General features: G+C 37.2%; 2 protein-coding genes and 1 long non-coding RNA gene across 19 annotated transcripts in view; 1 reads left to right on the top strand and 2 right to left on the bottom strand.

Annotated features, from left to right (window-relative positions):
- Positions 1-2234, bottom strand: part of LOC111196860 (NACHT, LRR and PYD domains-containing protein 14-like) — a 318472-nt gene extending 316238 nt beyond the window's left edge. For 13 of the 16 annotated variants that reach the window (XM_049477047.1, XM_049477053.1, XM_049477054.1 and 10 more), the window contains exons 1-3: positions 2142-2234; positions 1264-1360; positions 130-237 (exon numbers count right to left, since the gene is read on the bottom strand). In XM_049477047.1, the coding sequence (XP_049333004.1) occupies positions 130-237; positions 1264-1313 (158 nt within the window). In that variant the 5' untranslated portion in view covers positions 1314-1360; positions 2142-2234. Of the gene's footprint in view, positions 1-98; positions 238-1263; positions 1361-2141 lie in introns of those variants that run through there. The other 3 variants (XM_049477063.1, XM_049477051.1, XM_049477059.1) reach the window with 3 other exon arrangements.
- The window catches only part of LOC111196650 (zinc finger protein 239), a 307776-nt gene that overhangs the window by 254681 nt on the left and 28738 nt on the right, over positions 1-24357 (top strand). The window lies entirely within an intron of this gene.
- Positions 18717-20964, bottom strand: LOC125801578 (uncharacterized). The gene is made up of 5 exons (XR_007438757.1): positions 20282-20964; positions 19396-19482; positions 19203-19314; positions 18971-19081; positions 18717-18894 (listed from the first exon to the last, which is right to left on the bottom strand). It is a non-coding gene; the product is annotated as an uncharacterized LOC125801578 (long non-coding RNA).

Genomic DNA, 24357 nt, shown 5'->3' with positions numbered 1-24357 from the left:
AGTTACGCACTGGTTTGGAAAACACTCTTTAATTAACGATCAATCTTAAGTACGAGTTAACGAAGTTCTTAGCGTTACGAAGCTTTCGGGAAACCCACCCCAGAACAGTAGTTTAGTGCAGTGATGTACCGAGACCCAGAGCTTCCTCCTCCACTGCTGAAGAATGAAGAAATCCACATGGACCAATCACTCTTCATAGACACTCCACTGGGGGCTGGAGATGCTGCTCTCTTCTCCCTGTAAACAGATCTTCATGATGAACCATGATGAGAGTAAAGTGTGGAGTAATGTGTTCCTTTACTAAAACTTATTCACAGGTTCCAGACTAACTTCTTCATAACCGTCCCAGAAGCGTCCCGAAGCTTTCTGTCAGCTGCCCCAAACTGAAAAACGCTCGTCTAATAAATATACATATTTTAATTTCTTTAACAATACTGCTGAATATATTTGTGTGTTTGTTATGATGTCACAATGTCATCACCTGATTACATCATATTTACTATATGTATTTTATAGATCTGTATCTAGTTAATAACATGTATTGGTAAGAGTTACACAATTACACAATTATACTGTATTATAAACTAAAAGGTATATTTTTATACTGAACTCTAACAGAGATACAGATCAGAACAGAATAGAACAAGTCTTTCTGTGAGAAGCTTCATTCCACAGCTTTAATATCAAACCCAATCACTTCCATCTGATCTATATAAATGCAGCACATCAGGATTTCCTCATTTCTAATGCTAATGTAAACCCAGACAGCGTGTGGTAAAATCCGAGACGGATCCTCACAATGGATCTGGTACAGAGTTCACTTTCACTACAGACTAATCCGATCCGGATTTTGAGCAAATCATCACAATTATGTTCAAAAATTTGAACCATATTTTTAACATAAATGTGCAACCACCCCATACCATAGCAACCACCTAGCAACAGCATAATATCACTACAGCAACCACCTAATACTGTTACTGTGCCAGAAGGAAACATATTATAAATATTAACTATTAGATATTAAAGGCAGATATGTACTTTAAATACAGATTAGAAACACATTCTACTATAAGAATAACTGGCTGGTTTGTAAAGTGTTTCTCTGTGTTTAAATGCAGCACAGGGTTCTGGTCCAGGAGAAACTCTGTTCTCAATATTTTAAAACTGTAAAATATGCAGATCACAGCTCCAGGATTAGAGCTGAAACCATTACAATACAAAACTACTTTACATATTAAACCCATCACTTAATTTACTCACTTTAGGACAGGAGGTCCTCCTCCACTGCTGGAGTTCTGAAGATCCATCATTTACTCTTCTTCATTCACACACAGCTGAACACTGCCGACACCGACCCCTGAGAACAGATCAGCCGTTACAATAAAACCTTTATTCTTACAATAATGACATTATCATCAGAACTGCATTAAACAAAACCTGATAAACTAACAAAACAAAACAAACAGAGAACGATACATAACAGTGTGATTTACCCTCATTACACATTATTCTATTGATTACAGAAACATTTACTGTTATTATAATGATTATAATTTAATTATTATTAGTAATATTACTGCATTACACAACATTATAAATATACACACAGTTCTATTATAATTAATATTATTATTCTTATGTTACTGAATCAGAATAGAGAGATTATTTAAGTATAATATAAAACAGCAGGATTAAAAACACTAACACACCAGGTGATCTTGAGCTCCGTTGCTCCCCCTGCTGGTTAAACAGCGCTACTTCATATAAACACGCCTTTATAGCAGCTCCGTGTTTTTATCTCCCCAACAGATCAAAGCCCACATTAAGCAGTAATGCGCTTTAAACAGCATAAACTACACTGTGATCAATAAATATCAATCTATATCTGCGCATTTCTCTTCAGTTTACAGCATTATTGATCTGTTACAGCTGATTGTTCTCCAGCCGGTCTGATCTAGACCAGGTCCAGGTCTGATCCATGCCCGGTTCAGATCTCCATGCTGAATCTGGTTCTTCCAGTGGAATCGGACACTGAGCTGAGCTTAAAGAACCGGTTCTGGATCTGAGGAACCTTTAGAACCGGTTCTGACTTTAAGCTACACGGTTCTGTTCTACATTCTCTTCAGTTCTGAACTCACCGAGTGAATCCGGACTTCTGTCCTCTTCTAATGGCGGAGACTGAACTTACTTTCACTCTCTCCTTTACTGCGTCACACCTCTCTCACTCTAAGACCCGCCCCCTCGTTCTCTCACAGCGAATAGGCGCTGGGTTGGCGGAGCTATTGTTCGTATTTGGCTATTGTCAGCCAATCATATCAAAGGGCTGAATGGAATGTTTGAATCCCCGCACTGCGCATGCTCTGACCCACATTTTATAACGTTTTCATGAGTTTTTCAGTTTGATGATTCTGTTTTCTTTGACCGCATTAAACAGCCTGAGCTCACTGTCATTATTTATTTAAGGGTTACATAAAGGTAAATGACAATTAAACAAATAAAAAAACAAATAAAATAAATAAACAATTTATAAACAAACTAAAGAAAATTTGTTTCTAATCACCTTTTTTACCTTAACTTCACCCTGATACAGTGATTTAAATCACTAAATCATTTAATTTACCTCTTAAATACAATTTTTAAAAAATAAAAAAACAGTTGGTATTTCAAGTTCTCCTGATGTGACTATACTGCACATGTGTGCACTGTGATAATAATGCTGGGCGAAAGGAGCACTGCCTCCATCTAGTGTCTTTGAGATGTTCTGCATTTTATATAAGGGTGTCAAATATATGTAAATTATAGAAAAATGTGTCAAAAACTGTGGTGATATTGTTCAGAAATTGCTGATTTATGTAAACTTACAGAGCATTCATAGGATTAACATTTTTTTCACAATTTTCAGCAAAACCAAAAAATGCTCACATGATGTGACTGTTCCAATCACATTTCATAAAGTTATATTTTTAATAAAAACAAGTAAATGAGGACTTCCAGTTGGACATGATAGGAGTAGCAGGGTGAGTGGTGAGCTCCTGGTCTAACTGGAGGATAAAAGCTTCACTATCCAGTTGATCACCAACGTCAATAGAAATTCATTTCAGGTTGAATGTTGGTCATGAAGTCAGATTAAAAAAATTACGTCAGGATAAAATCTAAAACTGTTACGTACCTGCACTCTTAAAAATTCAACAAACTTTAACTCAGAAAAACGTAATGGATGAGTGGAGCAATAAGAGAGGCCGATAGGAGAAACGAAACAAGATTATCCTCTGAGTTCTGCCCTTTATGTTCTAGTCAAAATGATGAAAGAATACAAGGTATTAAAAGAGGAGATTATTTAGTTAAAATCACAGCTTATACAGATGATATTACAGTTTTTATTAAAACAAAAAAAAAAGACTTAGACATTATAATGGAATATTATAAATTTAATAAAAAAGTTTCTGGTGCAAAGCTTAATATGGCTAAATCTGAATGTGTGTGGATTGGGGATCAAAGAAAGAAGTTCAGAGTCGATGTTCCAGATAAAGAGCAGATAAAAATTTTAAGTGTGTATTTTAATAATGGTGACTGTGTGGACAGTAAGTGGAAACAAAAAGAGGAAGTAGTTTCTGAAGAAATTAAATCCCTCTAAGAACACGTCCAACGATCAGTCACCCAAACCGAGTTGAACCAGATGCAGTGGAGGAACCAGGTCCAAGTGAAGCTCTCTACAATGGAAGTGAAAGAGTAGAGGATGGAAATGAGTCATCATGAAGATTTAAGTAGCAGCGGAAGCAGCAGCAGCAGCGGAGAGACAGACGGAGGAAATCCGAACACCAGCACCTCGTCTGAAGGAGACAGCAGCGAGGAGTACGAGTCTGCAGCAGCCGAAACACAAGCAAACCAAGTTCCTCCTCCTTCTTCATCACCTCTCCTTCCATCTATGACAAGATCTACCACCAAACATACGCACAGGGGCTGCTGCATCCAACGAAACGAAACGGAAGAGTAAACCTAAAAAAGGAGGTTAGAAGCAGAATGAACGGTACACTAAGAAAAATAAAAGAAATAAACATTTCTTTATCTCCTCTGTCTGACTTAATATTGCACTATGCAGTGTTGGGGGATTCAGTATAAAAAGAACAGGAATGAGAAATTTTGTATATTTAAAAGAAAAAAAAACAGAGATTTGGTGTGTTGTGTTTACAGTAAACAAAACTAAATACACATAAAGATATAGAAAATCCAAAAAATGTGGGATAATGGTTATTCCTTCTTTTCTATTGGAGAATGTAAAGCTGATGGAATTGGTTTATTATTCTATAATCAATTGTTTGAAATAATTAATTACAGATAATTGATTCCTGGAAGGTTAATCTATAAATTTATCAAATCTATCAATTTATAATGAATAATGTTAACACAGCTCAAGATCGAGTTATTAAAATGACACTTTTTAGAGAACTTAATGTCACGCAGATAATTAAATGGATTAGAGATGAGCATGGGAATGTAATAGAAAACAAAAAAGAAAAACAGAAACTACACAGGAAACAAAAAAATTCACAATCATTAATCAGGCTGTTCAAAATTACAAGCAGAGGACCTCTCGTCAATGTCAACCAATTACAAAGGAAGAAATTGTTAACCTGCAAAATGTATAATCCTGTATAAATGAAATTATAAGTTTATTACAAAATTATTTTAATGAAGGTATTAGAGATGGAAAAATGAATGAATTGTTCTATAAATCTGTGATTACCTTGATTTATAATAAATGAATACATTTAAATAATGATAAGGAATTTTATATAATTACTTTAGATTAGAAAAAGGCTTTTTTGGGAATATTTATGGAATGATTTGCAGCACTGTGGTTTTCCACCACATTTCCTCCATAAGATCAAGTTATTATATGAAAAATCAGAAGCTCAAATTAATGTTAAAGGGTATTTTAAAATAATTTAAGACACATAGAGGAGTAAAACAAGGCTGCCCTTTAAGTGCAGTATTATGTGTGTGTTAAAAGTTAGTCCTCTTTTAAATAAAATTAAAAATTATACCAGAATTAAAGGAATTGATATCTTAGGTAAAGAATCTTTTAAACTTACAGACTTTGCTGATGACGACATCACAGTAATCGTAAGAAATCAGAAAGAGTCCCGGATTATAAAATTCATGAAGATGTAGCAGGAGCAAAATAAAATTTGGATAAAACAGAAGACATCTGGGGTACGTTTCCCAAAAGCGTAGTTGCTAACTACGTTAGCAACTTACTTAGTCTGGACGATGCAGCTGCGACGCAGGTGTTTCCCAAAAGCGTGGTTGAAACTATGGAGGTAACCACGTTAGTAACTTACATAGTGCAAACCTTAGTTAAGCTACTCAGGTGTTTCCCAGAACCGTGGTTCCAGCGAATGTTCGCAACTACCGTGGTTCAGCTGCGTCGTTCCAACTACAGCTCTAGACCTGTCGTTAAGAGCTTAGTTCCTGGTGGTTAGTGCAGACGATGGACGGTAGGACTCAGAAAGCTGATAAATCACATTAATATTGCTGCACGAGGATTTAAGATATCAAAAGTACCTATTTCTTTTTAATGTTTGTGTTTATTACATTAATTGAGCCACTTCACTTTTACCAATGTGCGCCCAGGTAAAATAATACAATTCAGTCCTTTTTTTAATGTATGTCTTTAACATTTAGCTTTATTTGGCAAACATGAATTCAGTGTAGTGAAAAGAGAAGTGCTCTTTAGCTAAAATGTATTTTACAGTCTTGGAAAGATGTATGTTAATTATTCAAGCAGGCATCTCTTGAGTAAAGATAACTTGTGCTGTGAACATTTATGAAATAGTTAAACCCATTGTGCTATATGCACTCTGTGAATAAGATATGCAATAAGCAGGTGTTTTGAATTACCTAATTATCCTCTGCAGGTAACAGGGCCAGACAGAGTGTGAATAAAGAAAATTTATTATTTAGCCAATACAACGTGTCTCTAGGCCTATACAAATGTTATCAATTAGTATTTGTTAAATAATATATTACAGGAAATACGTAGAAATATGTAGGCTACATTAATATATATGTAAAAAACAATAACATTAATTGCCATTATGAGAAAAAACATTAAGAGAATAAAACCACGACTGGGATTCGAACTAGGCTTCCATCCGGTGTCTGTCGAGTTTTGCTACCCTGTCAAACCGTATTATCCTAGTGCATATTTAATTTTTAAATATAAAATTGCTAGAAAAAGCCCCATATTTAAACATGCTTTCGGTAGAATATTTGGAAAGCCTGAATCAAAATATCAGGAGACAGTTTTGGGTTATTAGGGTGATTATAAACCTTATTTTTTTATTATTGCTAACTTATAATTACTTTCATTATCATCAGCTGTCATTTACGCATTTGTAATACTCAGAAATAATGGCAAGGGGTTCCTGGTTTTTTAATGCAACCAAAAAGAACAGAATTACCATAAAAAAACAATAAATAAATAAAAAATGTTTCCACGCATGGGCGCTGGTGTTGAGAAGCACATCTCGATCGGTTGCACAATTCGACAGAACACTGCGCGCTGCACCGTCGTAGGTGCTCTGCTGAACCACTGAGTAACACACATTTCTCAGGTCTCATTTTAATAAGACTTCTTCAGAATGGTGATTATTTTATTTAAAAAAAATATTGCAATAGCAAATATGTGTATGTTTTTTTTAAGTAACACTGTCTGTTACAAATAATAATGAATATATAGCAATTATTGTCTACATTTTACTTGCAGTTCATTGTTATTTTATTAATAGTATTGTTGTCCGTTATGTTCTGGTGATAATTACAATATAAATAGCCTAAATGATACATTAGTAACATATTTTTGGCATAATATTTTAAAGATTGTGAGTTTTGCACGTTTTCTGCTGGGAAAGTCTGGCCGAACACATCTGGAAACACCTTAGTTAAGACCACGGTGGGGGCCAGGGGGGAGACAGGTGGACCAATGGCTGAGTCAGGAGGACTGAGGTGTGATCCGGGAAGGGCAGGAAGTGAGGTAGATGGAGGAAGTGAGATTGAGGTGGACGAGTTGGATCCGGACAGCAAGGGAATTCTAAACAATGAAGAATGGAAGACAGTGCGTAAGAACAGTAAGAAAAGGAAACAAAGAGAATCTGATGGAGAGAGAGGAGAGGAAGAACAAAGGCTAGAGAGAAAAATTATTCTGCGGTTTCAATCCCCGTGCACACTAAATCCGTTGAAGGTTAGTGAAGCCATTCACAAGCTGGTAGGTGAAGTAAAGTTTGTTAAAACCTCAAGGGATGGGAATCTACTGATTATATGTAGGAACAGAGATCAGCAGCGTGGATTACTGAAGTGCAAAACACTACTTGGAAAGGAGGTTAAGCCCCACATATGGGAAGAAAGAGGGAGAGCAATGTGTGTAATATCAGGAGTGTCAACAGAACTTACTGAAGAACAAATTAGGGTAAATATTAAAGATGTAAGAGTAACAAGAGTTAAACGTTTTCTAATCACAAGAGATGGAGTTAAAGTGCCTAGCATGTCAGTGTTACTGACCCTAGAGGAGGATAAACTTCCGGAAAGAATTAGAATTGGATATGTCAGCTACATAGTAGAGGTCTGCACTCCCGCGGGACCCGTCAGAATATGTTGCGGCGCGGGACAAAACTGAATTGTTATTGGCGGGAGCGGTAATTTAATCAATACAGGCCATGCGGGAGCGGGACCACATTAACATGTGGTCCCGCTCCCGCAAATTGATAAATAGTTAAGAAAATTATAATAATCACGCTATGATTCCCATGCAAGCAACAAAAAAACACAAGAAAAATCTCTCGGAGGATGGACACACACACACACACATTTTCAGCATCTCCAGCAGGCGTGTGCAGAGGAGGGGGGGGGGGGGAGGGGGGTGTGTATGTGGGGCGGAGGTTGCTTAAGCACCTGCCCGTTTGGGTCGTTCTCACCTGAATTATTCCGCCAGCACTCACTCCACCTCTCTCATTTGTGGTGCCGCTCCGCAAATGAATAAGTAGTTAGGAAAATGATAATCAAAATAATCACGCAATGCTTCCCATGCATAATGAACAGAAGGAAAACAACCAATCATAGGAGAGCAATACACTATTTAAAAATATTGGCTAAGCATCTGATCACGTGAACATGAAGCGTGCACTGTGCGTCATTTTGTAATTTTGCCACAGAAATGGCGGAGCCCGTAGATGGTACACAAGTTTCAGCTGTGGAAAATGCTCTTAAGACAGGTGAATACTCCACAATTAAGCCAACTGCAGGCAAGTCTGACGTATGGCAGTCATTTTCAATTGTGATTAATGGAGACAGAAATCGTCTACCATTTGCTTGCTGTGATAAATGTAACAAAGTGTTTGTGTACAGTAGCCACAAATCAGGTACCTCTGGTTTAAAGCGTCACAGGTGCACAGCTCTGAAGGGGCAGACAAAACTGTCATTCACCAGTACCACAAAAGTGACAAATAACTTAAAGAAGGAAACGACCGAAAAATGTGTTCAATTTGTCTGTAAGGACATACGGCCATTTGATACAGTCTCTGGTCAGGGCTTTTCCAAACTTGCACAGCACTTGGTTGACACTGCAGCGAAGATTGGCAAATTTGACGTCAAAGAAATGTTGCCCCATCCCACAACTATTTCAAGACACATTGAAGAAGAAGCAATACAACAAAAAAGATCTCTGGTAGACATAATGACGGAGACCATCAGCAAATACGGGTGCGCTGTCACAACAGATATTTGGACGGAAAACTACAGGAAGACATCTTTCCTTTCAGCCACTATACATTACATAGACGACAGCTACAATCTTGTGTCAAGGGTGTTGTTTGCAAGTCCATTTGAGCCAGGAACCAGCAAGACGGGGGACAACATTAGATCTTTGTTGTTCCAAAACCTCCGTGTTTTTGGTATTGACTGCACATGCACCAACATGGTCAATAAGATCGTCTTTGTAACTGATAGAGGGGCGAATATGGTTTCTAGTTTGCGTGACTTCACCAGAATCAACTGCAGTGCACACATTCTCAACGTGATTTTGTCGAGTGCATTTGCCACTGCCGTGATGGAAAATGCGTGCGAGGTCTCTCAGCTTATAACAGATGTTAAAAAGTTGGTGACATACTTCAAGCATTCCGGACAACAAGGCAAACTGACGAAATCGCTGAAACAGGCAGTAGAGACCCGGTGGAATTCAGTTTTTGATATGACAGATTCTGTCTTGCAACAGTTTGAAGAAATTTCCACAATACTGCTGGAGAATAATCAATATGGCAAGATCGGGTGCATCAACAAAAACATGCTGACAACGGTTGTGTCCTTTTTGAAGCCTTTCAAAGACGCAACAAATGATTTGGAATCAGACAGCTCAACACTAAGTGGATCTCTAGTGCTTCCATGGTCTGTCAAACTAATGATGCACTGCACCGATGCAGTGGCTATACCTGCGCTGACTGAAGTTGCTTCTGTGTGTGTGAGACGTCTGAACGAACTTATGTCAACTGACAATTCAGCACCAAATGCTGTCCACAGGCTCTACAGAGTGGCAACATTTCTCACTCCAAAACTTCGACACCTAAAGATGCTAGACAATTACACACGAGCAGATGTCATGAATGCTGTGAAAGAGCTGATAGCGAACCTGATGTTTGAGTCCAAAAATGACGAACCTCAGCCTCCAGCAAAGAGAGCGCATTTCCGTGAGTTTGAGGAATGGGAGGACAAGGGTTCCATGGCAAAGGATGGAACAACGACAGCAGAATCAGAGATAAATGACTACTTAAGTGTAAAATTGGACACAACTGAGGAATCAGGGTCACACCAGGTTCTTCAGTGGTGGAAAAATCACAGGCTTGAATTTCCATCACTTAGTAAACTTGCCCGTCATGTTCTCTGCATACCGGCATCCAGCGCACCATCGGAACGAGCCTTCAGTGTTTGTGGGCGAATTCTGGAAGAGAGACGCAGCGTGCTAAAGCCCTCTACAGTGAGCAACATCCTTTTCCTTCATGGGAATCTGAAGTAGGCTAGTGTAGCCCCCTGTTTGTTTATTTAATTATTAAAGAACTCTAATTTCAGTTCCAACATGTCCTTAACGAAAAAGGTCTCACAGCGTCCAGAATTTATTTAGTGAAATTTTATTTATACGATATATATATTTTTTTGTAAAATATTCCTCACTGCCTTTTTTCAATAATTTTTTGTAAAATGTTTCTGCTTCGTTCGTAGTATAGGCTGCATTTTCATTTGAATTGTTCTGTACAGCCATCTGATATTACTCCTATTTACGGCGGGTTTAGAAAAGCAGTCCCGCGCAGACCCTTACCTCACTGTTTTATTTATTCGCTACTTTTTGTAAAATATTCCCTTACTCACTGCCTTTTTTCAATAATTTTTTGTCAAATTTTTCTGCTTCGTTCATAGTATAGGCTGCATTTTCATTTGAATTGTTCTGTACAGCCATCTGATATTACTCCTATTTACGGGTTAAAATGTTTCTGCTTCGTTCATAGTATAGGCTGCATTTTCATTTGAATTGTTCTTTACAGCCATCTGCTATTTATGTATATTTACGTTTTGTGGTTTGCAGCCAAGCACAGCATACCAGAAGTATTGTATATTGAATTTTTTTTGGTTAATAAAAATAACAATCTTTTTAACTCTAGAATTCTTGATTTTTAAAGGACGACATTTACTATACTGGTGCAAAATAATAATAATAATAATAATAATAATAATAATAACAATAATAATAATAACAATAACAATAACATTGTTATTGTTATTATTATTATTGTTATTATTATTATTATTATTATTATTAATAATAATAATACAAATATTATTATATATTATTATATATTTTTACATTTATTATTTTATATAATATAGATCCACTTCTAATCCACTTCTAGGATTCTTGATGCACCTGATGGCATGTGTTTGGACTGCGAACTGAATTGCTGTTTTAATAAATACATATGTAAATTTGAAGCACTAAATGTAATTAATTCAATTCATATTAGGACTGCGGGACGGGAGCGGCGGGAATGTGTATGTGGCGGGCGGGAGCGGGATTAAAAGAAGTGATTTTTTTGCGGGAGCGGGCGGGAGCGGGACAAAAAGACGCGGGAGCGGGCGGGAGCGGGTTTAAAAAAACAGTCCCGCGCAGACCTCTACTACATAGTGAGACCATATGTTCCCCCACCAACTAGATGCTTTAAATGTCAGCGTTTTGGGCATATTGCAGCTGCCTGTAAGGGCAAACTCCGTTGTGCTAAATGCGGGGGGGAACATGAATACGGCAAATGTGAGAGAGAAGCTAAACTACATTGTTGTAATTGTGGAGGAGAACATAGTGCTGCATATAAAGGCTGTGACGCACATAAGAGAGCAGTTCAAATACAGAATGTGAAGACTAAAGAAAAGATTACCTACGCTGAGGCAATTAGACAGGTGAAATCTACCGAACACAGCAATAGACTAACGACTGTGGCGTCGCCCCCAACACAAAACGTGCACAAATGCTGTAATGTTACCAAGGATACCCTCATAGTAGAAAAGAGAAAATTCGTAGCTTTCATGGTGGAAATCATTAACTGCTCTGCTCAAACTTGTAGCCGAACTGAGAGAACTAAGATCATAGCAAAAGCAGCGGAAAAATATTTGGAAATAGAAGAGTTGTCAATTGAGAATATAAATGCAACGTTGACAGGGATGTCAGACTTACAATCTACAGGTGAAGGGGGAGCTCAACGATGCTAACCATTTTACAGTGGAATGCTAGAAGTTTAATTGCAAATGGGCAAGAATTAAAACAGTACATTAAGGAGCATTCAAGAAAACCGAGTGTTATTTGTATTCAGGAAACCTGGCTAAAACCCTCACTTGACTTTACTATATATGGTTATACAGCTGTGCGTAAAGATAGAACCACTGCTGTCGGTGGTGGAGTTGTCACCTTGATACAGCATGGTATTAACTATAGAGCTATCAGCAGTAATGACGAGTGTGAAGTGGTTATTATTGAAATCTGGATAAACAATTCTAAAATCAGAATAGTTAATTTTTATAATCCTTGTCAAAAAATAACTAGGGAAGTGTTGGAAAATGTATGTGGTGAGGAGAACTCCAAAGTTATAGTATGTGGAGATTTTAATGCACATAACACCCTGTGGGGAAGCACTAAAACGGATAGTAATGGGTATGTAATTGAGGACTTTCTGGATGATAAATTGTTTGTGTGTATAAATGATGGAAGAAGCACCCGATATGATGCAGCACGCGGTGCAGAATCAGCAATTGATCTTACATTAGTGTCACGACAACTAGCAGGTTCCTGTACATGGGAAGTGAGTAGTGATTATGCAATAGGCAGTGATCATTATCCACTCTGGACTACCATAAGGAATCATACTTTAAGCTTAGAAGAAAACCTGAGTCCAAGGTGGAAAATGAGAAAGGCTAATTGGGGGCTGTATAATTTTGTAGCAAGCAGTAAATTAATTGAAGTCATTCCAAAGCTTAGTGATGATGTTGAGGAGTTAAATAGTATGATTACAAGTATTATATATAAGTCAGCAGAAGAAACAATAGGTAAAACATCTGGGACAAGGAAGAAGAAAATGGTACCATGGTGGTCTGATGAGTGCAGAGAGGCTGTTAAAAACAGAAATAAAGCCCTCAAAGTTGTTAAATCAAATCACTCTTTTAATAATTTATTGAAGTATAAAGGTGCACAGGCAAGAGCCAAAAGAATAATTAAAGAAGCCAAAAGAATATACTGGAGAGATTTTTGTGGTAATATTGGGACAGAAATACAGATTAATGACATATGGGGAATGATAAGGAAAATGGGGGGCATGAGAAGGGAATTTTCCCTACCAGTACTAAGAAGCAATGACATTGAAGCAATAACAAATAGAGAAAAAGCTGAGATGCTTGCAAATAATTTTGTTAAGATACACAGCTCACAGAACCTCTCCAGAGAAGAGGTATCTGAAAGAATACGGATTGTTGGTGAAAATAAAGATTCGTTGGGCAAGAAGGATGTGGGTGAGAGCTCCTTAGAAGCAAATTTTACACTGTTTGAGCTTAAGAGAGCTTTGGTGGGAATTAAAAATACCTCACCAGGGAAAGATGGGATTTGCTATAAAATGATTGAGGAATTATCTGATGTAGCTAAAAATGTGATTCTGGTGTTATTTAATAAAATTTGGGAGCGAGGACAGCTGCCCACTGTATGGAAACATTCAGTCATTGTCCCTGTAGGAAAACCAGGAAAAGATAAAACAGATGTCAAGAGCTACAGGCCTATAGCTTTAACATCTAACCTATGTAAACTTATGGAGAGGATGATAACTAAAAGATTGGTGTACAAATTGGAGAGTAGAGGGTTGATCACTCCCTACCAGAGTGGATTCCGATGTGGAAGAACAACTATGGATCCTGTAGTCTGTCTGGAGAATGAGATTCGTAAGGCACAAGTCACCAAAGAAACAGTCTTAGCAACCTTTTTTGACATAGAGAAAGCATATGATATGCTATGGAAGGAAGGACTTTTAATTAAACTTAATAAAATGGAAATTGATGGTAAAATGTTCAATTGGATCAAAGACTTTTTAGAGGACAGAACTATCGAGGTCAGGGTAGGGTCTGAGTCGTCTAGCATATTCAAAATAGAAAATGGCACCCCACAAGGAAGTGTATGCAGCCCGATATTGTTTAATATTATGGTTAATGATATATTTGATGGAGTGGATCAAAGGATAACCAAAGCACTATATGCAGATGATGGGGCATTATGGGTAAGGGGCCGTAATACAGATAACTTGCAGCGCAGGATGCAAATAGCAATAAGACAGGTTGAACAATGGTCATTTGAATGGGGCTTCCACCTATCAGTTGAAAAAACTCAGATCATCTGTTTTTCTAAGAAAAAGATAAACCCTACAATAGATCTGAAGATATATGGACAATCTCTGAAACAGGTCAGTGAATTAAGATATCTAGGAATGTGGTTTGATTCCAAGCTCACTTTTAAACTGCAGGTTCAAAAAATGATTAACAAATGTAAGAAAGCCATCAATCTCTTGAAATGCTTGTCGGGGTACAGCTGGGGCGCATCAGGCCTTTCTCTAAAACGAATATATACTGCAGTGATTCGATCGGTATTTGATTACGGATGTGTGGTTTATAATTCTGCTGCAAAAACCACAGTAGCTGAACTGGACAGGGTGCAGGCCAAGGCTCTCCGGCTGTGTTGCGGTGCTTTTCGTACTTCCCCGATCCCTTCATTACAAGTGGAAGTAGGGGAGATGCCTTTAAGTCTTAGGAGGCTAAAGCTCTCCTTAGCATATTGGATAAACCTACGAGGGCATGGAGGTACTCACCCTACAAAACAGGTGTTGGAGGATTGCTGGGAGTACGGGAGTATTATGAGTGGAAGTTTTGGATGGATTAGCAATAAAGCGGCAGATGACATGGGAATTAGTGTTATTCCTTGCAACAAGTCCGTTAATTTTAGCACAATTCCACCTTGGCTTTTCTGCTCTCCTGTTGTCAATTTAGAGGTTAAAAATGTAATCAAGACAAGAAGTTATCAAAATGTTCAACAATATCTAGACTTTATGTATGATGCAGCAATACAAATATACACAGATGCATCCAAAGAGTCAGCAGGTAAAACAGGGGTAGCTGTATACATTCCCAAAAATAATGTAATGATACAAAAAAGGACCTCAGACCACCTCTCTATCTTTTCTGCAGAGATGATGGCCATCATACTAGCGCTAGAGTGGGTAGAAGAAGTAAAGCCACGTAATATAGTAATCTGTTCAGACTCTATGTCCTCTCTAACAAGCATACAGACCGGAAAATCTACATGCAGACAGGATCTGTTAGATGAAGTGCACCAGATGATTTATCAAATAAGTCAACAGAGAATAATATTGCAGTTCATCTGGGTTCCTGCGCACACAGGTATAGAGGGAAATGAGAAGGCAGATGAGTTAGCAAAAGAAGCTCTGAAAGCAGAGAGAGTGGAGATACAGGTTCCCCTGAGCAAATCAGAGTTTAAAGCAATCATTACAGACGGGGTTAATAAAATCTGGCAGGACAAATGGGATAAGGAGGAGAAAGGCAGGCATTTATATAGCATACAAAAAGAGGTAACAGTCAGGAAAAACAGGTCACTATCAAGACAGGAGGATACCTGGTTCACCAGGCTAAGGTTAGGGCATACAGGACTGAATAGTGGACTTCACATTATAGGAAAACATGAGACTGGACTATGTACATATTGTAATGAATTAGAAACCGTCAATCATATACTCCTTACTTGCAGGCGTTACTCTAAAGAGAGAGAACGTTTTAATAGGGTCACGGAGAACTCAGTTACTTTGAAAAACTTATTGAGTTTGGGTGGTACAGACGCTACAGTTAAAGCTGTCATAGACTTTTTAAAAGAAACACAACTTTCAAGAAGACTTTAAATTTATTTGTGTATTTTTTTTTTTTTTTTTTTTTTATATATATCCCAATGTGATCACACCTCAGTCCAGTAGATGGCGGTAATGCACTTAGATTGCAAGCTGCCATAAAACTACCACAGAAGAAGAAGAAGAAGAAGACCACGGTGGTTCAAACCAACATAGTTCAGACTTCTGTGGTACCAACAAAGTACGATGGTTTCGGGAAACGGTCGTACTTCAGATGTTAGTTAGTTTAACGATGCATCGTACCACGTTAGTTCAATGCTAGGCTCCGTCGTTGTACGGGAAACGCACCCCTGAGCTAGCTAGCTAAGCTAGGTGACTGAAGCTAATTTAGCGATTAGCATGTAGAATTAAAGAGGCTAAAAACAGCAGTAAAACAGCAGGTAGGTGTTCATACTGTCCCCTGTGTGTGTCTTTTATATTGTAATTAGTGTATTTAGCCACACTGGTGTTAGAACTCGGCTATGTGAGCGGTTGCTATGGCTTGTAACTAGGTAGCTAAGCGCTAGCTAGCGTAGCGGCCTCTATTTTCAGCCATTTCAGTCAAAATTGTGTAAATCTAAGCTTACTGTAAATAAATGTAAGAGCTTTACTCACCCAAATAATCAGTTTTAATGAGAGAAATATGTGTAGATTAAAGTCCAGCACTCGTTTGACTTGTGTCAAAAGTTTTTTTAGGAAATTAAAGTTTTGTTTACTTCGCTGCCCCCCAGAGACAAGACCTGCTGAAGGGTCCCCTATTTTACATTCAGCTTAAAATACTCTATATTAACTAGAAAATATATTCACTTAAGCTTTTATTTTAATAATAACAGCTCTTAACCTGATATTGGTGGCTGATAATGTGTGTAATAATGTGTATTTATGTCTATAGGAGACATGGTGTTTCTTCATTAGGCTCCCTAAGTAGTGTACAAGATAAAAAATCTAGAAAAATAGCCTCACGCTGCGGAAATGCGGAAACATGTTTTTAATTTCCTTAACGCAATTGTTTGTTTGTTTGTTAATTTATTAATCATAAATATTTGTATATAATACAATATAATATATAATGTGTGTGGATTTTTAATGTAATAGTTTTCTATGTAATACTTATTTTTTTGTGTGTAATAGTCTTGTGACTTGTTGTTTTGTCAGCTTTGTGTGGTGTGTTCAAACAAGTGCGTGAATATATTACAGGTCCAGATACAGTAAATTCTTACATTAATTTTTTGTTTGTTTGCGTTGAGATGATTTTATTCTGCAGCTGCTATTATCTGCTCCTGATCAGATTTCTAGAGGAGATGTTTTTTGGTGGAGCTTGGAGGCCATCTGCTGGTGGAACACAGACACTGCAGTGATTTATGAATGAGTGAGAATACAAATCTGTTTACCTGTTTTGTAATGTTTTATTTGTTTACATGAATTTGGATTATGAGGGTCACATATGGTTGTCTAATAGTCTAATAGGGTTTTTAACTGAACTAAAGTCTGAATTATTGATATAAAATGTACAATAACTTACACACTACACATTTTATTGTTTACTTATTATAAATTATAACTGCTCTTACTTTCTGTATCAAAAGTAAGGCTCCTTCTTTGAATACAATATTAGTGTGATTGCCAAACATTGTCATCTGATATGAATATAATATATTTCAAATATATTCTGTGTAATTATTTTACTGGTTTAGTTAAATATTTACAATTCGCAGCAGTATATTCACATTTTCCCAAGTACTGTAAAAGTACACAGTAATACAAGTTTAATAAAGTCCCTAATTTTAAGTCTTTAGTTTAACAAATACATTTTAAAAACCTCTTCCATTTGATACCAGTAGTCATCACAGTCATCATGCTTTTTGTTTCCATTTTTTAGATTTTACAAGGCAGATTATAATCCATAAGAAGCCAAACTCTCTCCGAGAAACATTAGTACTTGGAATAATAATAATAATAATAATAATAATAATAAGGCTTTTTTCCTCCGTTTTTTATTTTTCCTCTGATCAGCTGGGATGTACAGACCGTCCGACTGAGGTAGTGAGTTAGCTTAACTTTGGAATTACCTTGATTGGGAGTCAAGGTTAAAGAAAAAAAACTATATACGTAATGTTCAACTTGCCCTGTACCTGATCAGCTAATCACTATTTCATTTTCAAACTGTTTATTAATTTAGGATTGCAGTTAGCTAGAAGCTGGATGTAGAGGATAGACAGAATTTAGTACAACACTGGGTAATGTTGGTAGTTTAAAGCAGTTTCTTAACCCTGATCATCACTGCCCTAAAACTGTGTTTTCCATCAGATCCAACTGATCAGCTAATAAACAATCATTTATTGAGTTAACCTGTTAAAATCTCTTAGCCCCCTATGGATCCTAAATGAATCATTATGTATATCCAGCAGTTTATTAGACACATCATACCACCACTTACTTTATTAAAGTGCCTTTAAACAGAGGAAGCTGTAGAATATGCAGAACAGTGTTAATATGCAGTAGAATATGTAAGAACAGGGTTAAGAAACACTGATCTAACCTGACTTCTGTTCATATGTAGTTCACAGTAAGACCACATGTCCTGACGTTTATATTAACTTCTGCCAAAAATCTCTAGGAAACGTAGTTACATTCTCTCAGTAGAAAGAAGTGTTCTCAGTAAAAACAAATTAAAAGCGCAGGAACCAAAGAAAATGTAAATATACAACAGAATTGACATACAATACATAATAATAATAACCAATACTGTTATATTATTTTAAATATTAGGTGATAACTGATCAGTTTTTGTAGTATATATATAATTCAGACATTGCATGCATAATTTTTTTTCTACCAACAGTAAATGTAATGTGGAGTAACATGTTTAGGCTGTAAAATCACCTTTTATTGGATGTAAATAATTATAAACAAAATACAGAAAAAAAATTATTATTTGTGATTAAAAAAAAAATCCAAAAATGTTGTTCTAGGAAACTATAGGGTGGGCTTTGGTTCATATTCGCAATTGTGTCCCCCCCCCAATATCAAGCCCGCTCCTACGCCCTTGTAAGTAACACACATTTCCTGTACATAAGAGTTAGAGTGTATTTCTACTTTTTCTTCTTGTTGTGTGCTCAGCACCTCTAAATGTCTGATAGAATTGACCCTGATAAGCACAGCAGTGACAGTGACATTATAGAAATGCCTGATACTGTTTGATGTCTGATGTGTCGGCTAGCAAATGCAGCAGCAGATATACATAAATTCCAACAAGGTACACAAATGGCCAGTAAGTAATTTAGTAAGTCAGTACCAGGCAGGTGTACTTAATAAACTGTTTTACACTTACATAGAGAAGCTCTTCTCTTTCTTAGATCGGGTTGGTCATCTTTATCTGCAAAATATTCATATCATTTTGTACATTCATATAATCATTGACAGGTTGTTTTTGAATTTGTCATATAGAATACCTCTGAATCGATGTGGAAGAGTGATCTTTCTGGATTCATTAGCATCAGATTCTTCCACATTTGATGTGTCCTGTGCCTTTCGTGCTCGGTATCTGGCCATAGCATAACTATCTGTTCAGAAAATGCAATTAAGTTTGTTACTTAAAGTTGTTATCTAAACACACTATCTAGAATAGTTTAAAATTAACATTTTATATTGATAACTACTAAATATATGTTTTGGACAGTATACCTGTCTCTGAAAGTACCCTTACAGCATGCTTTGACCATAAGTTTTTATCTGGTGCTGCATATTTTTTGGCCATGATGCTGGCACTTGAGTGTGGCCAGTAACAGTACAAAACCTATTGAACAAAATTAAGCTTATTTTACTTTTTTATTATTTTATTTTTCGTAGTAAGACAAAAAAATAAACACAGTCCTACCCCATCACACCACTCTATCCACAATGATGGTGCAGCCTCAACCTCATCTTCATCAAAGAAATGAACAACAACGTAGCGCAGATAAGTCTGTTAAAGATGAGAAAAACATAAAAAAAAAACTGTAACATTTAACAACATGCACTTAGTTAAAATACAAATCAGGAATTGAGAACTGAGTCCAGAACAGTTTGGCAATATGTAAGGTGATATTTTTTCTCATATTAAACATGGTAAGTAACTACTATCACCAAACAAAAATACAGCTAGGTTCAAAAATATTTGGACAGTGACACAATTTTAATGATTTGGGCTCTGCATGCCACCATACTGGATTTGAACTGAAACACCTGAGATGTAACTGAAGTGTAGACTTTCAGGTTTATTTTAAGGGGTTGAACATAAATATCTTATGAAGCTTTTAGAAACTGCAATCATTTCAGAGGCTCAAAAGTAATTGGACAAATGAGCTTTGACCTAAATACAATGCTATTTTTTTATAATTTGTTTAGAATCCTTTGCAGGCAATGACTCCCTGAAACCTAGGACCTATGGATATCACCAAACTCTCGGTTTCCTCCTTTATGATACTTTGCCCAGTCTTTAACTCTCTTCAGTTGTTGCTTGTTTGTGGGTCTTTCTGCCTTTATTTTTGTCTTAAGCAAGTGAAATGCTGCTGGATTGGGTTAAAAGCTGGTGACAGACTTTGCCACTGCAGAATATTCCACTTCTTTACCTTAAAAAACTCCTGGGTTGCTTTCGCAGTTATGTTTTGGGTCATTGTCCATCTGTACTGTGAAGCACTGTCCAAATATTTTTTTAACCTAACTGTATAATCAAAACTGAGCAGGAAACAGACCCAAATCCATAAAAAATTAACATGCACAACCTGTTACATTGTTGCGATTTCTCCAGCCAGGCTCTGCCCTGTCTAGTCTTCAACTCCAGTCTGTCTCTTCTTTAATACTGTCTCTTCAATCGTATCTTCATGCTAGGTTTCTTTATTGCCTTTTCTTAGATATTTGTAGTGCTTCTATATTTTTTCCTGCTTAATTTGATTTAGTTCTTTCTCTATTTGGGTATTTCTTTTTGGTTTGACATTTTGGGTTCACCTTCATACATAGTTGTCTCCTGTCTCTTGTTTGTGGTAGGGTTTGACCAGCAATACTGGACAAAGGGGTTTTCTCATCTTGGAGACATGTAGTACAGTGCTCACAGATGGAGTTCCAAATTGTAGTGTAACCTATTTCATATTTTGGGACCATAATTCATCCAAGGTGTTCTACTGGGCTGAGCTTTGGGTGCTAATAGGAATTTTTGATTATCTTTCTGAAGCGCATTTGTGAGGTCAGAAGAGAAGAGAAGGCCACAGTCTCTGCAATGATTCATCCCAAAGGTGTTCTACTGGGCTGAGGCCAGGACTCAGGACAGCAAACTCACTCATCCATGTCTTGTTTTGTGTACTGGTGAGCAGTCATGATGGAAAAGGAAGGAGTAGTCCACAAACTGTAACTGCAAAGTTGAAAGCAATTGTCCAAAATCTCTTGGAATGCTGAAGCAATTAAAAAGGTTCTTGTCACTGTATCTAAGGGGCACAGCCCAACTCCTGAAAAGCAACCCCACAACATATTCCCCCTCCCATTCCTTGAAGCTTTCAAGGCACTGTTCTTGAGCTGGTGTTTTTTAGGTCACAGACTATGAAGAATTGATAGGACAATTCTGTTGCCATGACTTTCCTCAACCATTAATGCTCTCTTTTGGAGTGAACTTTTGTCAACATGCAGCATTTTTGATTGCCTGGTGTTTGTTACATAGGCTCCATAAAGGCGGGAGTCACACGGTGTCATCAAGTAGGGTTGTAAATTTGTGTGGACTCTGCATAGAACAGTCTCCTGTGTCTCCTGTGACACCACTTCACAGCATTTCTCAGGTGTCATAATGAAGATGCTGTTCCGTCTCTTCATTGTGAGTTCTTTCTCTGTGCTGTTTAACTTCATCCTTGAAATTTCCTCAAGTCGATTAGTTATTTGGCTCAGAACATTCTTTCCAGATCTGACCATTTTTTTTATTTGATGCAGATAGCTCTCAAAGTGGAAAGCACTGCAGTTTTCAAGGCATCCAAACTCCTGAGCATCTGCCGTGATGTGCAACAGTGAATGCACATTGTACACCAAGAAGGTCTCTCCATAAAGCAGCCTTCCCTTCTCCACAAAGTACTCCAAAAGTTGGTGTGCATATGACCCATGGGTTTGCACTAGCCCTGGGTTCACCAATATGCACAAAGCAGTGCTGAAGGTCAAAAAGTGCTCATAAAGGTCATCCCGTAAGACTCCCTTTAAAACAATCTTTCCTGTATAAAGAGCAAACTGACGGAACTCAGTTGCTTTCCAGCGTTCAATCTCCTGCAAACCTCTTGGCTTCCTCTCAAAACAGTCAGGAATGCTTGATTTATTTTTTTCCAGACGCTCACTGACACATGCCAGGTCTCCTGTTACATTCTGGTGACATTCTGTTAAGTGTCTTTCCCCTTGTCCACAAAAGCAGTAGTTTCTTCATCACTCCTAGGCAGCACTGGTGCATGTAGTCTGCTGGAAAGGACTTGATCATGTCAATTGGAAGGATGGAGAAAGGAGAGATATGCTCTTGCAAATGATGTTCTGGTTGCAAGCCTTCTCTAAATGATTGGTCAGTCCTCAAGGTGAGGTTGTCAACTTGGGGATATGTCATGCGACATCCCAGTGCCCTTTCTGGGTGCACTTATCACATCCGTAGTATCCAGAGAACTGCTTTATGCATTTTACCATTGCTTTGGCTGGAGCATCACATGTGATGCATCTTAATTGAACTTTTACATTATTTCCTTCCCACCACAGACCATCCTCCAGTACTTTGGCTAATTCTTCTATTGTTTCATAGATGAAGTCTGTGTTTTTAGGTTTGGAAGCAGTGGAAGCAAGGCAGAGAGGGAAAATGCACTTTGGTGACACATTAATTGAGCATAAGACTGGCCAGAGGCATTTGTTGGAGCTTTTAAAGAGAGGCAGACCATCAATGTTGAGGGAGATGTCAACTACCTGTAGTTGTTTGGTCACCGCTGAAGGGTACCTTCTCAAATGTTTGGAAAGCTGATCAGCAACATTCAGACTAATCTTCTCCAACCCATCACTAACTTGAACCTCATATTTGTTGGAATTGTCAAAAAGCGTTCTTGCAGTGGAAGGAAGATCAGAATGCCCTTGTCTTTTGAGGATGTTCAGTAGAGAATCCACAGCATTGTGTTTCACTTGAAACATGCTAGCCCATTCTGACAGTTCTTCCCTAAGTGTGGGTATTGCGTCATCTTCGCATGCAGAGTCTGCAAGTGGTTCTTCTGAGAACATTTCTGTGGTCTCCATTTCCAAACGATAGCTGTGACCTATATTTTCATTTTCTGCAGCGCTGCCCTCACTGATCATTTCCACTTCATTGTAATTACTGACCACAGATCTGTCAGCTGTCTTTTTATTAGACCTTGACAATCTTGCCCAGACTTTATTGTACAGCCTCTTTCGTTGCCTAACTGTCATCCAGTGACTGTACCGGTGTCTCTGCTTAATAAAAATATAAAGTTTGACTGTCATCAGATATATGTTTTTTTCTAAACATGAAATACATTATAAAAGTCAGTTTAGAAGGATTCCTCACAGATTACATCTTAATATGATAACCATTTTTAGAGGGTGTGCAGGAGGTCCCTTATTGAGCAAATTGGTTACACATATGTAAACATTATAAACATTCAGGTGTAGCAATTCATGCAGTTTGGAAAAGTAAAATAGTAAATGTAAAAATATTAAAAATAAATAATTTATCTTTTCTCTTTTGTCTTTACAGCAGGATTCAAATCAATTAGTTAATTGGCTAGGTACATGCAGGGAGGACAGAGTTTACATTAATGTAACTGGACAAAAATAGTTTGGGCACCCTTGATCTAAATTATTGTTACTTTGAACAGTTAAGCAAGTTAAAGATGAGATTATTTCCAAAAGGCATGAAGTTATAGGTAAGGTGACGCATTCCCTTTGTATTTTAAGCCAAAATCTGTTCAGATCAGGAGACTGTGAGGGCTATGGTGAGCCCTTCAGCTTTTAGGTAGTATCTTGTGGATTTTGTATTTAGGATCATTTTCCACTTGTAGAAGCTACCCTCTTTTAAACTCTTAAGCTCCAAGCCTATTTTTACCATTTTCCGCCTGAAATTACATACTCACATTTGAAGGCTTATCACTCTAATATTAAATAATTTAGAGTCAATTCTATGAATTAATATTACTTAGAAGCCTTTAAACAATTCATTTAACGCACTTTAATTATTCAATTGAACATGTAATGGCCAAAATATGGAATTTTTTTTAGGTGCTTTTCAGATTTTCTATTTTATTATTTTTATTTTCAGACACATAAAATGAACTATTTATATGGAACAAGGGTTTTGGCAGCTCTATATTTTGCTATAATGTGTTTACAATCATCATATAAAATTATAAACTGCTACCTTTTACTGGTTAGATATTATAGTGATTTGAACCAGTAATGGTCTTTTCTTTCTCCAAAGGACTGGAAACTTTATAAGAATAAAAACTACCACTTTAATAACTCATTTTGCAGTAAATTCTGGGTTTTTGTGTGGTCTATTTGTAACGGTGTACAATAGTTAGCTACTTTTATTGAGTGAAATTCCTGCTAAATGGGTATGGCGCCACCTGCTGCGGTCAGCGTGTAATAGCTCAGAGACATATATACACTAGACACTGTGCACCCTGGTCAGTAGAGTGTGTGCACATTGCTGTGGTGAGTACAGCTCTGCTTAGCTCAGCTAAATAAAGCTGCTAATAATGCTGGGTAGTGTTTTAATACTGCTTTATGCTGATATTATCTCTAAATACATATCATAGAAACTAGTGGACCCATTGGGCTATCGTAAAAA

Source organism: Astyanax mexicanus, chromosome 4 (genome assembly GCF_023375975.1).
Source record: "Astyanax mexicanus isolate ESR-SI-001 chromosome 4, AstMex3_surface, whole genome shotgun sequence".
In the NCBI taxonomy this organism is placed as follows: domain Eukaryota; kingdom Metazoa; phylum Chordata; class Actinopteri; order Characiformes; family Acestrorhamphidae; genus Astyanax; species Astyanax mexicanus.
Note: the sequence above shows the minus strand (reverse complement) of the source record. Positions and strands in the feature narration are given on the sequence as shown.